A 14,896-nucleotide genomic window follows, 5' to 3' on the forward strand; every position below is an offset into this window, starting at 1 on the left:
GACTAACTGCCTGAAGCAGTAGATAGATAGATAGATAGATAGATAGATAGATAGATAGATAGATAGATAGATAGATAGATAGATAGATAGATAGATAGATAGATAGATAGATAGATAGATATTCTTACACATGGTCAGTAAACACAGGGTAAATGTGAGAGCTGACAAAAAAACAACAAGATATAGAAGAAGCATAAATCACAAGTTTAAAAAAGGAACTAATAAGTAAAATGAAGTGCAACTTTAATGTCCGATTTCATGTGTGGCAAAGTGACAAGAGTGCAAATAGTAGTAATTGTGCAGAAAATTGCATAAAAGTGAGTACTTTTGCAAAGAACATCATAAAAGTAAATAATTGTGCCAAAAAAAGTAATTGTGCAAAGAATATCATGGAAGTGAATTATTGTGCAAAGAACAGCATGAAAGTGGAAAGAGGAAGTCTTTCCTTGCCACTGTCGCCCTCGGCTTGCTCACCAGGGACGATCTGCTTATCTTGTTTCATGCACATTTACATTCCATACAGACTTAAATAATTCTTTTGATTGTGTAAAGCTGCTTTGCGACAATGACAATTGTTAAAAGCGCTATACAAATAAAATTGAATTGAATTGAATGAGAGTGTATTATTGTGCAAAGAACAGCATGAAAGTAAGTGTCCAAAAAAAACTTAGTAATTGTGCAAAGGACAGCATCAAAGTGAGTAACTGTGGTATAAACTAGTAGTTGTGCAAATTGTGCAAAAATAGCATTAAAGTGAGTAATTGTGGAAAAAACTGCATGAAAGTGAGTAATTGTGCCAAAAAAGTAATTGTGCAAAGAAATTATGAAAGTGAATAATTGTGAGAAAAAAATAGCATGAAACTGGGCAATTGTACGAAAAAAAAAATAGTAGTTGTGCAAAGAACAGCATAAAAGTGAGTAACTGTGCAAAAACTCTGTACATGTGCAAAGAACATCATAAAAGTGAGTAATTGTGCAAAAAACAGCATGAAAATAAGAAATTGCGAATAAATAATAAAATAGTAATCATGCAAATTATGCAAAGAACAGCATGAAAGTGAGTAATTATGCATATAAAAATAAATGTGCAAAGAACAGCATGAGTGACAATAAAATTGAGTTTGTGCATAAGAGCAAAATATTAACTGAGCAAACCATGAAGCTAACAGATGAGAGAGTTTTGCACTTTGCCTCGTGATGTATATAACAGTAGACTCAGCCCTAGATCTCCCAATCCACCCATTATGGTTTTGCCATAGTGAACCATACAATCCACCCACAGCTTGGCACAGGTTTTACACTGGATGCCCTTCCTCACACAACCTTCCTATTTTACCCTCCCTTCACATCCAGTAGCTGGGGTTTGGGTATTGAACCCGGGCCTTCCTCATGGCAGGCGAGAATCCTATCACTGCCCCGATCAATGAAATGTAAGGATGTGGGATTTTTATTAATTAATTTTTGGCCGGGCTGTGTATTTGTATGGATAAAAAAAAAAAAACTGTAATTCTACTCCGGTCCAGAGGTGGCGCTGATTAAAACTCCAGTCCTTCCAGCGCGCGATGAGCGCTTCGTGCGTATTGACGTACTAAGTAGTGGCGTTAAGGTGATGTTCAGAATGGCAGTGTGTATATTTTGTACGTAGATTCAGACGTGAATTACGCGGTTTTCTTTAGCCGAATGAGGAAATTTTAGCGTTTAGGAAAGTTATTTGTGAGTATAAGAAACCAGAAAGCTTTAAAGTTGGTGTAATTTGGAATACGAGCTTTTGTTTTCTCCTTTGTATTTGTCAAGTTGTGTTCTTGCTGAGCTAACTGGCTAGGTAGTTCATTTATACTGATATGCAGGTGTGAATTGAATGGGGTTGTTGAATTAATAATAACAACAACAACAACAACAACAATAATAATAATAATAATAAAGGAGACAGTCTCGTGGTAAAGGTCCATGGTGTAAAGATGGACGTTGTGTATGTGTGTGAGTGGGAGAAGAGAAACAAAAGCAACCACTGTCCGTCCATTCCATTGGTGTGTGCCTGGTCCTGCAGGAACCTCATCGCCTTCACCACCGACCTGAAGAATGAAGATGAAGACAAAGGTGGGATCAACCACACACACACACACACACACACACAGAAGATGTCTTTGGTCATCACTCTACAAAGTGTAGTGATAGCCATGCTTGCACTGATGACTAAACACTGATTATTGTACAGAAGTCAGTGATAAAGAGTAAATAAATGCAAATCCTCTGCCTTCTGCTTTAGACCTCAGTCACATGATCCACATCATTGATACTGAGCATCCCTGGGATGTCTACTCCATTAACTCCGGTCATACAGAAGTGATCTCCTGCCTCGAATGGGACCATCAAGGTAAGCAAACATCAGTGCCTTATACATTTACATCAGGATACATTTGTCTCACATAACACACCCGGGGAAGTGGTAGCTTAGCAGGTTAAAGCTCTGGGCTGCTGATCAGATGGGTGCTGGTTTAAGCCCAAGTTGCCACTGTTGAATGCTTGAGCATGGCGTGTCTGCTCCAGGGGCCCGATTTGACCTGAACACCTCTCGTATCTGACACTTTATGTTTAACAAGCTGCACAAACTGTATTTTAAACATATGTGCAAAATGAGTTTCCAAAAAGATATAATGACTTCAGCTGACCTGCATTTTCCTCTTCTTCTTTTTTTTTTTTTTAAAGCATCCAGACTACTCTCTGCAGATGGAGATGGACAGATCAAGTGCTGGGCGATGACGGAGCACCTGGTGAACAGCTGGGAATGTATACAAAGTAGCTCAGTTGAGGGAGACCCGATTGTCGCGCTGTCATGGCTGCACAATGGAGTGAAGCTTGCTCTCCATGTAGAGAAGGCAAGGAGAAAGAAATGTTTTTGTTAAGACATCTCAGGCAAGTGCAAAATCTGCATCTTTCATTTAGCTTTTTGTCTGTGTCACCCAACAGTCCGCCTCCACCAACTTCGGTGAGAAGTTCTCACGGGTGAAGTTCTCTCCATCTCTTACTCTCTTCGGTGGTAAACCCATGGAAGGCTGGCTGGCTGTCACGGTAAGCGGCTTAGTGAGCGTGTCCCTGTTGAAGCCGAACGGCGCGCTGCTTTCAGCCAGCGAGAGTCTGAGCCGCCTACGTGGCCGCGTTGCTCTTGCTGACATCGCGTTCACAGGCGGCGGCAACATCGTGGTGGCCACGACGGACGGCAGCAGCGCCTCGCCCGTGCAATTCTATAAGGTGTGCGTGAGTGTGGTGAGCGAGAAGTGCCGTATCGACACTGAGCTGCTGCCCTCGCTCTTCATGCGCTGCACCACCGACGTGGTGCGCCGCAGCAAGTACCCTGCTGTCACACACCTCAAGTTCCTCACCAGGGAGAACTCTGAGCAGGTGAGAGCTTATTGGGTTTTTTTTATTTCTGTAGTACTTCTGCATACTTATACCTTTACCAAAGTTTGTTTTTTCATAAACATTCATATCTACACTGAACAGCCACTAACATTAAAAACACTTGTTTTTACACTTGTTTTGGGGTCCTGGGGCATAAACCTATTATTTAAATATCTGCTAAATAGAGATGAAATATGGCTTTATAATCAATGAAAACTCAAATTCAACCTCATGGATTAATCCTGCCCATGTTCTCTGAAGGTATTACTGTGTGCATCCAGTCAGATGGGTAGCATCGTAGAGTGCTGGTCCTTAAGGAAGGAGGGACTCCCGGTCAATAATATATTCCAGCACCGATCTCCTGTCGGTAAGAGTGAAGTATCTAAAGTCTTAAGATTTTGTCTTGTAGTGATGCAGTTGGTATCAGGATTAATGTTTTTTTTTTCTCTTTTTCATTTTTCCCCCCACAGTCGGAGAAAAGCAGCCGATGATTCTGAAGTGGCGAATCCTTTCAGCAACAAACGACCTGGATCGCGTGTCTGCAGTGGCGCTGCCCAAACTGCCCATCTCAATTTCCAACACTGACCTTAAAGTTGCCGCAGACACAAAGTTTTGCCCAGGCCTTGGTAAAATATATTTTCTTAAAATTATTACTCACTTAGAGTCAGAAATATTTATTTTGGGAATATTCTTGTATATGCATATGTACAGTATATCTTATACTGATTTTTACTAAGTCAGTCTTGATGTTAACAGGAAATTAAGTTTTATTTTTAAAATATGTAAATATCCAGCATTATATTATTCAGTATCTCCAACATGACCTCTGACGGTAAGTCAAAAATGATCCTCATGCTGGTGTTATTAAGACTCCTGTTAGTTGCAGGTGGGTGTACCTGGTGCCAAAACAACTTATGGAAGAGGGTAAACAGGAGCATTTTAATATCTGCAAACAGAATTTGGACCGATAGTCTAAGCTAGGTGAAATTTTCTTACATTTATCAAGATAACATTTATTAAAAAATTTTGCTCATCTTGCAAAACGCCGGCAGACCAAGCCAGAGTGTGGATAATTTTTGACTTACCCTCACGCTTGGGTGTTCTCTCATTACCTACTTACTTAGAATGTCCCAATGTTAAAGTTTTATAATTATTTTATTTTAGACATGTTAACCATTTCTGAAGAGATATTTGTAGGGAATTCAAAGTTCGAGTTATAACATTGAACTTTGAGGTCTATTACAAACAATACTAGAAGCATAACAATAAAGGTACCAAATAACCTGAATTAATCTCAAAATAGATTAGGCCTCAGGAAAAATTTCCTATCCAAAACATGTACTGTTCGGGCAGCTTTGATGTTTGTTCATAACAATGTGTATTGGCTTGTGCGATCTCTCCTAATTAGGCCTGGCTTTGGCCTTCCACGATGGCACTATTCAGATACTCCATCGGCTGTCCCTCCACACCATGGGCGTGTTTCCAGGGACGACCGTCGCTTCACAGCGTGTGGGGGAGGAGCCGACGATTAAACGTCAGAGGACTGGCGGCCCCACTGTGCACTTCAAAGCCCTGCAGTTCTCCTGGACCTCTCTGGCTCTGGTTGGCATCGATAACCATGGAAAGGTACACGAAGAGACGCTTAAATCATCAGATCATCTATGATAATGTATAAGTAAACAAGTTGTAGCTTAGAAGTATAAAGAAACAGCAATTTATTTATTTAGAGATAGTTTCTATTGATATTTAGATTTGAAATGTCTTAAACCATCATGTCCACACGTGTCTGTTGTAAAAAAAAAAAAAATGTAATTGAACTGATTTAATTTCTCGTTGTAGCTGCACATGATCTGTGTGTCACCCTCCATGGGCCAGATGTTGGATATGAACATCCTTCTACGCCATCTACTGTTCCTGCTGGAGTACTGCATGGTGACAGGCTATGATTGGTGGGATGTGTTGCTCCATGTGCAGCACAGCATGGTGCATAACCTGGTAGAGAAACTCCATGAAGAGTACATGAGACAGAATCAGGCATTACAGCAGGTATGTATGAACAGAGTTTTTCTAATCTTCATGCTGAGCTTTTTGATTTCAATGATACTTTAAATATTCTTTTAAAAACATCGTAGTTATTAGGGATTTATATTATACTGTATTATTAAAATGTTGTTATTAACTGTTATTATAAATGCATATCTCTCTCATGTAGTACATAAAGTACAACTCCAGGGAAAAGACAATTTTATATATATATATATGTGTGTGTGTGTGTGTGTGTGTGTGTGTGTGTATGTGTGTGTGTACGTATGTATGCACAAAGTGGAACCTTGGATTATGAGTAGGGATGCACCGAAATAGCATTATCGGTTTCGGCCGAAACGTAAGAAAGCGCCGAAAATAAAAGCCGAAATTGTCGCCACGCCTCTCCCATCCTCCCGTCTCGTTCGCGCTGTCATTACGCATCAAACACGGAGTATGTCAGCGTTTTGGAAGCACTTCAAAGTTTCAGATGAGGAAATTATGCTTAATTAATTTGTAGTTTTTTTTTATACAAACAAAAAGAAAATATTTTAAACATGTTTTTTAATGAAGCCAGTTTCGGTTTCGGTATCGGTTTTCGGCCAAGTGCATCCAAAAATTTCGGTTTCGTTTTCGCCCCAGGATTTTCATTTCGGTGCATCCCTAATTATGAGCATAATTCGTTCCGGAAGCGGGCTCGTATTCCGAAACACTCGTAAACCAAATAGAATTTTCCCATAAGAAATAATGAATAAAGAAACTCAAATTATTTGTTCCACAGCCAAAAAAATAAATAAATGCATACAAATAATTAACACAAAATATAAAGTAAAAATAAAACAAATTAAGCTACACTTTACCTTTAAAAAAAAAGTAAAATAAATCCTGGCAGATAAGTGTTTCCGTTTGTGCCCGCAGGCGCTGTGTACATGTGTGTAAATCTAAAGTAAGCTCCCCTCTCCCTCTTCTCGTTTTACACAGTTACCCTTCCTCCACTCTTTTCATACACGCGCACACAACGGAAACACTTTTATCGGAAAAATAAACAAGAAATCTCTGTAATGACACTTGATTGAGCGACACACTAACGGAATCACTGCTGTAAAGTAAAAATAAAACAAATTAACCTGCACTTTACCTTTAAGAAGAATCGCGACAGAGCAGTGTTTCTGTGTAGAGCAGAGAGAAAGAGTGTGTCTGTGAAGGCGAAAGTCTGAGAGTGTGTGCGCGCGCGTGTGTGGCATGGTGTCCAATGACGCGCATGTACACAGACACAAAGAACAGGGTTGTAAGCTGAGTAAAGAGAGAAAATGGATTTTTTACCTCTTTAATGATACTTGCTTTTGCTTTACACACGCGCTGTACACACACACACGCATATGCACACACAAAATAAAATATGTTTTACACACACACACACACGTGTTCACAGTGTTATAGTAAACAGTACACAGATGCATGCATGCACGGATGTTAATTATACCAGTAAGAGATGATTACCCACAATTCCGCAGCGCAAGAGAGAAAAAAAATGTTGGCTCAGTTGTGATCACGTGACGCTTGCCGTAAAAAAAAAAAAAAAAACAAGAAGCGCTTGCGTGATACATGATACTCAGTACTCGTAAACCAAGACTTGTTCGTTTTCCAAGTCAAAATTTATTAAAAATCTTTGCTTGTCTTGCAGAACACATTCGAAACTGCATTACTCGCAATCTGAGGTTTCACAATATATATATATATATATTTATAAATATATATATATATATATATATATATATATATATATATTTATAAAATAAGTCATTTGAAAACGGACGTGTTTTTGTTGTTGTTGTTTTTTACATATTATTCTGAAGTCATTTTTTTCCCCCCAGACTTAAGCAACTTAATTAGAGATATTCTACATCTTCAGAACTGATTAGTTTTTACTTTAAATGACAATATGAGTTAAAATAAATGCTTGATCTGGAGTAGACCATAAAGCTGGTGTATATGTACAGTAGTTTCTAATTCTTTTTGTGTTTTACAGGTGCTGTCTACCCGGATCGTGGCTGTAAAAGCCTCTCTGTGTAAGCTGTCTTTAGCCACAGCAGCTCGGGCATGTGACTTCTACGCCAAGCTGCTCCTCATCGCCATCAGCTCCACGCTTAAATCCCTGCTGAGACCCCATGTTCTCAACACACCGGACAAGAGCCCAGGAGACCGGCTGGCTGAGATCTGCACCAAGAATACAGATACTGGTAACACACTTAAATCTGCTCTGTGTTAAATGTGCACTTTAATCAAAGGTTAAATAGATTGGCTTATAGGTAAAGACATTTTTGCTAAATATATAGTGGATACTAAGAGCTTGCTTTTGCTTTCAACATGTTTTTTCTAAACATAAGCTCTAAATAATTTTATTTACACCTAGATATGTGACTCATTAACTTCCCACATTTCACACTTCTCATGTTCTGACATCTCACTTGTCTGTCTTTTATTTATTTAATTGATTTTTTTTTTTTTAACAGATATTGACAAGGTGATGATCAACCTGAAGACGGAGGAGTTTGTTCTGGATGGGCCTCCACTCCAATCCCTGCAACAGCTCATTCAGTGGGTGGGAGACTTTGTGCTGTATCTGCTGGCCAACCTGCCCAACCAGGTCAGTGTGGGAAGATTACATCACGTAATGATTCAATTAAATATACTGGCAGCGCCCGAGGGCCTGGGGTTTGATCCTGATTTTCCACACGAGTTAAGAAGACGATAAAAAGTCTAAATATGACCTATGACCCCCCCAAAAAAAGTATAAACATCATTGTCCTTTTTTTATTCACTGAAAAAGAAAGAAATTGTAACAGATCGAGATCGGAGTACATAAAAATCATATATTTTACACATCTGCTTAGTTTTTCCTTCCACCTGCACAGAAAATGGAAATCTCATGTGGAACAACGATGTTCAAGGCAGGTTTTTCTTGAAATTCATTAGACAGAGAGAAAAAGTCCCTACAGGGACACTAAGCTGAGCAAGTTAGTGAATTTCACATCAGAATTGTGAGCAGCTTGTGGTCCGTTCTCGAAGGGCAAAGAACAGAAGGATTACACAATATGTCATTGATGATAACTCAGGATGTAGAATTTGCTCATTTAAATGTTTTATTAATAAAAATCTACAGCATTGCGAAAAGTCTTAGGCACCCTGTGTTATTCAGTGACTTTTTTATGGATTTTCTTTTTATTAGAATTTTAGGTCTTTATTGTTGAGTTAGTACAAAAACAATTTTGATTTTTAAATATTAAAGTATTCCACCACAAAATTAAAAGTTGAAGAGAAATATTTGTATGCCAGAAAAGAAAGTAGCACCTTATATATGTGACACAAAAATAATGGAAGATGCTGGATTTTGCATGCCTAAAAGAAGCAGGTACAACAGTAAAAATCCTCAGAATTTCTGGTTCTGCAGGATGCTCAGTAAAACTTTTTTAGTAGTTAATTTCCTGATACGTGTACCTGTCACTGACTTTGTTTGGTTAATTAAATAACTAAGACCTTTGCGCAGTAATATATGTCATGAGACTGAACCTTATTCCATCTCCTTTCGTCTCTGTAACAGGGCTCCACAGTGCGTCCAGGCTTTGGGTTCCTGCGTGACGGACCCTCCCTGGGCATGCTCCGGGAGATGATGGTGATGATCCGCATCTGGGGCCTCCTAAAACCCGGCTGCTTGCCCATTTACACAGCCACCTCAGACAACCAGGACAGCATGTCTCTGCTCTTCCGCCTCCTCACCAAGCTCTGGCTCTGCTGTGAGTCTTACTTAAAAAACACCATCTGGTGAAGTTTGTTTGTTTTAATTAAAAGCTGTGATAAGTGCTGATAAATGTTTAACTTTAACATTTTCTTTCTTTTCTGGCATTTGAATATTGAAGTTTTTTTTTTGAGTAAGTAAAAAAAGTGGGATAATAATAAAAATAATAAGTAGATAAATCCACCTGCAGCGCGAGATGAAAGTCACCTTCAGGAGCCGGACGAGACGCTGCTGGACGAGTGCTGTTTACTGCCCAGCCAGCTGCTTGTGCCCAGCATGGACTGGCTTCCCATTAACGATGGCGTCATTACCAAGATCCAGAGCAAGCACCATTTACGGCTGCAGTTTGGCAAGCCCTACACCCTGCCTGGAGTCAATCCTAACTCGCAGGTGGAGCTTTTCTCCAGGTGAGCAACTCTGAATGCACATTAGTTCAAAATATGTCTACATTATCATTTTAATATAAAATAATATAGTGAAGTTAAAATGACAAACATGAAGAAATTCGTTAAGAGTCATGGGTAATGGGCATGTAAGCAAGAGATCGTAGCAGCATCTACACAGTATTTCTGTTTGCACTGGTGTTTCTGTCTAAACCGTATCGTTTTCATGTGGTATTGATCAGGAAGCAGTGTTTACTGTGGTTTTTTAAGAAAACAAAATCCGTTTCAGGAGTCCAGCGTCTCAAAGGATGGACAATCTCCGCTGCTTACACATGGGCATCTGTCCCACAGAGGACAGCAAAGCCTGCACCAGGTACAAACTAAAACGTGTTTGTTTACTGTCTGTTTTAAAGAGCACCCATTCACTTGGCTTCAAAATTAGTTTTCTAATATCTGCACCCTTCTCCATTGTGTTTGTTACACTGAAAACACACAAGTATAACTTTTTGCTTGTTCAAAATAAGCAGTCTTTTAGTTGCATCTGAGTTTAAGGATCAACTTGGAAAGCAAGTAATATACAGTAGCCATTAATTTATAAACACATTCATACACAGCCTGTAAGCAATTTGACACCTAGTTCATGTGTGAACTGAAGCAACCCCAGATGATAATAACACTACCCCCAGAGGCTTCTACAGTGGACACTATGCATTACTTCATGCGATTCCCTTTTCACGCTGACATTCCCATCGCTCTGGACCACATGATCTTTTCCCATTGCAACTAGGGGCAATCTTTATGCTCCCTAGCAAACTTTTCAGATAAGTCTAACTAACAAGTGGTTTTCTTATGGCCACACGGCCGTTTAATTCCAATCCTGAGAGTTCTTGTTGTTGTGTTTGTGTGTCTGTGTGTGTATGTAAGTAAATGCTCTTACCTTCGCTGTTAAACTGTTATACACTATTACTGTGATTTCTATTGCTGATTTTTATTATTAATTTTTTAAATGCAACTTCCTTAGTTGTCTTAGTGATTAAGTAGTTAAGGACTGGGTATTAAATGTGTGTCTTTTGGAAATTTAGCCAAAGTTTCAATAGACTTATAGTTTTTTTTTGTTTGTTTTACTTTCAGCTACAATTTCATTCGTGTATGAACCAGCTTTCATCAGTTATAAAAGCTAATATGATTTCATAACCATTTAATATGAGCTAATATGATTTTTTTCTTCCTCACCTATTTGTTTGTGTTAGGTGTGGATGTGTTACAATGCTACGCTCCCCAAACAAGACCAATGCTATGAAGCAGTGGGAGCAGCGATGGATAAAGAACTGTCTGTGTGGAGGACTCTGGAGAAAGATCTCTAACTCTATGTCATGAGACTGGCCAGGCTGGCAATAAGTTACTCTGACAGTTTTTGAAAGATCAGACAATGGAGGTTATTTATACGGTTTCTGGCCTGGTCCTAAATGTCCTGAGTCACCATTTTTACACTGTCCTGTTTCTGTCAGTAATGTTGTTATCCTGGTTAGCATTACTATAGTGCACCAAATGGAAATGCATCAAAACAGAGACGTGTTCCAGGAATTTTATCCCCATCAGGCATTTCAGTAAAGGATTTTTCTATTTCCCAAAGTGGTTAAATCACGGTGAGTTATGTTTTGACTATTTGTAAATATTAATATGCTACTTTTCCATATCATGTTTTATATCGCTTTGTTACAATAAACTCCAAGGCTGGTGTAACAATTTGGACTTTTTCTAATTTGTTTTGCATATAATGTGATTTGGGTTTTAGAATTGTATCGCAAGATTATGGTTACTTACGTTATGCTCACATAATGCCACAGTGAGGTGCATTGTCAATCTATGCATCTGGTATCTATACCACTTATCCTGTATAGGGTCACGCGGGGCCTGGAGTCTTTCACAGGGAGCCTAGGGCACAGTGCAGGGTAGACCCTTAAAGGGGTGCCAACCCATTGCAGGGTTTAAGTTTACACACACTAACACCAATTTGTATGTCATTGGACTGTGAGGGAAATCCCAGCAAACATGAGAAGAACATGCAAGTCCACACAAACAGACCAGAAGTGGGATTCAAACCCCCAACTCTGGAAGCCCGCACACACACCAGATAATTGTATTTTTTGTCCCTTTTGGGCAGGAGCCTACCTGGGGCGCCAGGTGGGGTACACACTGGATGGTGTACTAAGCCATTGCAGGGTACACACACACACACTTACATGCTCATTCACACGCTATAGGCAATTTGAGAACGCCGCTTAACATAAAGTGCATGTCTTTGAACTGTGGGAGGAAACTGGAGTACCCGGAGGAAAGCCACCAAGCACACAATGCAAACTCTGATCGGACCCCTTATCAGCTGCTTTCCACACTATCAGTCACTCAATAATACTACCTAGACTAGAGTCCTGGGTGAGTCTCTTTGGCATAGTCTTAAAGTGGTTTCAGAACTTCTTCATTTTTATCTGACAAAAAATATGTGGTTAAGATAGGAAATTTTTCCTCATCGACTTCTTTTCCCTGTGGTCTTCCACAAGGCTCTGTGCTGGCTCCCACTCTATTCTCATTGTACATGCTACTCTGGCCTCCATTTTTAGGAAAGATGGGGTATCTTTCCACTTTTACGCTGACGACACGCAAATCTACTTACCTTTTAAGAAAAATGATGGCTTGGCCATGACTACGTTGTTATCCTGTTTGATGAAGTTAAATCTTGGTTATCTTATAATTTTTTTTATCCCTTAATGAAAAGAAAACTGAGGTGATAGTCTTTGGCCCTTTGGAACACATGAAGGCCCCTGATCTTGATCTGGGTCCTCTATCAGCCTTTAGATCCTCTCAGGTTCGGATCTTAGGTTTCCTGTTAGATGATTCACTAAAACTTGAGAAGCAAATCTCTACCGTGATTGGATCTAGCTTTTATCAGCTCCGTACGCAAAGATTAGACCTTTTCTCACTGATAAGACTCTAGAGATGGCCATTCATGCTTTTATTACAACCCGCCTTGACTATTGCAACTCTCTTTATTATGGTATTTCTAAATCTCAAATCGCCGTCTTCAACTGGTCCAGAACGCCGCTGCTAAATTTTTCTTGAAAAGGAAAAAAAGGGATCATGTGACTCCGCTTTTGAAAGCCCTTTATTGGTTGCCTGTTCATTTCAGAATTCATTTTAAAATTTTACTATTTGTTTTTAAATCGTTACACCAACAAGCACCCATTTACTTCACCATCATACCCCCCTGAGAAGTTTGAGATCCTGTGACCCAGAACCTCCTCTTAATCCCACATTCCAGACTTAAGCGTAAAGGTGACCGTGCTTTTTCGGTTATTGGGCCTCGTCTTTGGAACGACTTGCCAATTGATATCCGAATGGCTCCTAGTTTGACTATTTTTTTAAATCCCTTTTAAAAACCCATTTGTTTTCCCTGGCCTACTAGGCGCTACTGTGCCTATTAGTTTTATTAGTTTTGTGTGTATCGTGTACTTTTAGCCTTTTTATGATGTGGATGTACAGCACTTTGGTCAGTCTCTCCGCTGTTTTAAATGTGCTATATAAATAAACTAAACCTAAACCCGGACCCTGGAGATGGTTATGAATTGATGATAAAACTTTTGCTTGTTTGCAGCAGATTGTGATCTTTGTTGCTTTCACTGATAATTCTAGCTGGAAGCTTTTGCTCTGACCTTGTATTTAACTTCTTACTATCACAGTGGTACAATGCACAATGATATCACCAGTGACTACTGACTACAGTAGAGTTTTGATTTTTGATGGTGATTTTTTTTTACAATCGGATTAAATTTAATATTCTATCCAAACATGAAAAACACATTGGCAGAAACTGTATTTTTTGCTTTTTAATTCGTATCCAATTGTAATTGAGGATGCTTAAAACTGTCAATTAACAAAAAAAAATACCTCTTAAGAACTGGGTAAAAAGTATGGTTCTCTCTTCTATAACATAAACTGTCACAAATATTGTATGATGTAGGACCTAGGCATTTAATTTATACAGTGTTACAATTTAGCATTTTTTATTACATTTCAATAATAATACAAAGTACTTTGCAAAAGTCTTGAGTCACCCCTTATTTCATCATATTTTGCTTTCAAAGAGCCAGTCTTTCCTGGATTATTTTTTTTTTTTTTTTATCTCTCAGTCCCTGGACCTGAGTTTATTTTTTTTTTTATTCATCGTGACTTATGAATCATTCAAGCATTTAAAAAAAATCTAAGTAAGGACATGAACCAGTGAGAAACAGGTGCAGATGATGACAGATGATCAGGTCGATGATTAGTATACTGTACTGGTGATGCTGAATGCTGAGTGGTTGGAACAGACGAGAGGGGAAATACCTGTTTTACCTGTGCTTGGTGGGTTTCCTCTGGGTATTCTGTTCCCCCCATCACATAGACACACTCACATGCTAAGTCACACACCAATTTGGGAAGCTAATCTGAATGTCTTTAAACATGGGAGAAACCTCGGAGTACCTGGAGGAAACTCACCAAGCGCTTAAGGGAATTACGGAGGAGGAGTGTGGTAAGATGTAATGTATGTGTGTGTATGTGGTGTGCAAAGCAACAGGGACAGGTCACTTTGTGACATCACCTCTCCCCTCTCCAGGCCGCGAACTGACCAGGTACCGATCTTGTTTTGGGGACCAAGTCGATGCCGAACCTTAAATTGGTAAGGTTGCAGGGAAAGATACCATCTGGTGACATGAGAGTTGTAATCCTTCATTGTATGGATCCATGTCAGTGCTCTGTGATCTGTTTCCAGTAGAAACTCCCTTCCCATCAGGTAATACCTGAGGCTCTTCAATGCTCACTTGATCGCTAGGCCTTCTTTCTCCACTGTGGAGTATCGCATCTCTCTTTGCAGCAACTTCCTGCTCAGGTAAGCAATGGGTCTTTCTTCACATGCCTGGGCCAGGACTGCACTGATTCCCACAGCTCTCAGCTCCCTATTTTGAATTTAGCCCACTTACATTTAACCACATTTAAGGTCAGGCCAGTCTGTTGGATCTTGCTCAGGGTCTTTTTAAGGTGCAGAAGATGGTCTTCCCATGTCGTACTGTATATGACCACATCGTCCAGATACACAGCTGACCATTCTTCACAGCCCCTGAGGACTTGGGTCAATCAGATGTTGAAACATCATGGGTGCCCCATGCAACCGGAACAGTAGCACCGTAAAAAGGAATAGTCCCAGCGGGGTACAGAAAATGTAATGTGTCTTTTTTCAACTGGGCTACTCCACTCACTC

At 39.6% G+C, this 14,896-nt stretch overlaps 1 protein-coding gene across 1 annotated transcript; it reads left to right on the forward strand.

The window, feature by feature from the left end:
• Positions 1-1,606: 1,606 nt before the first annotated feature.
• med16 (mediator complex subunit 16) lies at positions 1,607-11,346 on the forward strand. Its single transcript, XM_053512467.1, has 14 exons — positions 1,607-2,097; positions 2,267-2,374; positions 2,707-2,876; positions 2,968-3,399; positions 3,661-3,766; positions 3,870-4,025; positions 4,808-5,025; positions 5,239-5,445; positions 7,451-7,661; positions 7,935-8,068; positions 9,023-9,215; positions 9,408-9,624; positions 9,890-9,973; positions 10,851-11,346. The coding sequence occupies exons 1-14, from the start codon at positions 1,959-1,961 to the stop codon at positions 10,975-10,977; spliced, it is 2,502 nt and encodes an 833-aa protein (XP_053368442.1). The 5' UTR covers positions 1,607-1,958; the 3' UTR covers positions 10,978-11,346.
• The last annotated feature ends 3,550 nt before the right edge of the window (positions 11,347-14,896 follow it).

Source organism: Clarias gariepinus, chromosome 15, assembly GCF_024256425.1.
Source record: "Clarias gariepinus isolate MV-2021 ecotype Netherlands chromosome 15, CGAR_prim_01v2, whole genome shotgun sequence".
Lineage (NCBI taxonomy): Eukaryota > Metazoa > Chordata > Actinopteri > Siluriformes > Clariidae > Clarias > Clarias gariepinus.

Excerpts from the sequence above, each read along its gene's own strand:
- med16 (XM_053512467.1), top strand. The coding sequence starts at position 1,959 with ATGGACGTTGTGTATGTGTGTGAGTGGGAGAAGAGAAACAAAAGCAAC. Across the intron at positions 3,400-3,660 it reads CCAGGGAGAACTCTGAGCAG|GTATTACTGTGTGCATCCAG; the intron begins GTGAGAGCTTAT and ends TGTTCTCTGAAG. Across the intron at positions 8,069-9,022 it reads TGGCCAACCTGCCCAACCAG|GGCTCCACAGTGCGTCCAGG; the intron begins GTCAGTGTGGGA and ends TCTCTGTAACAG.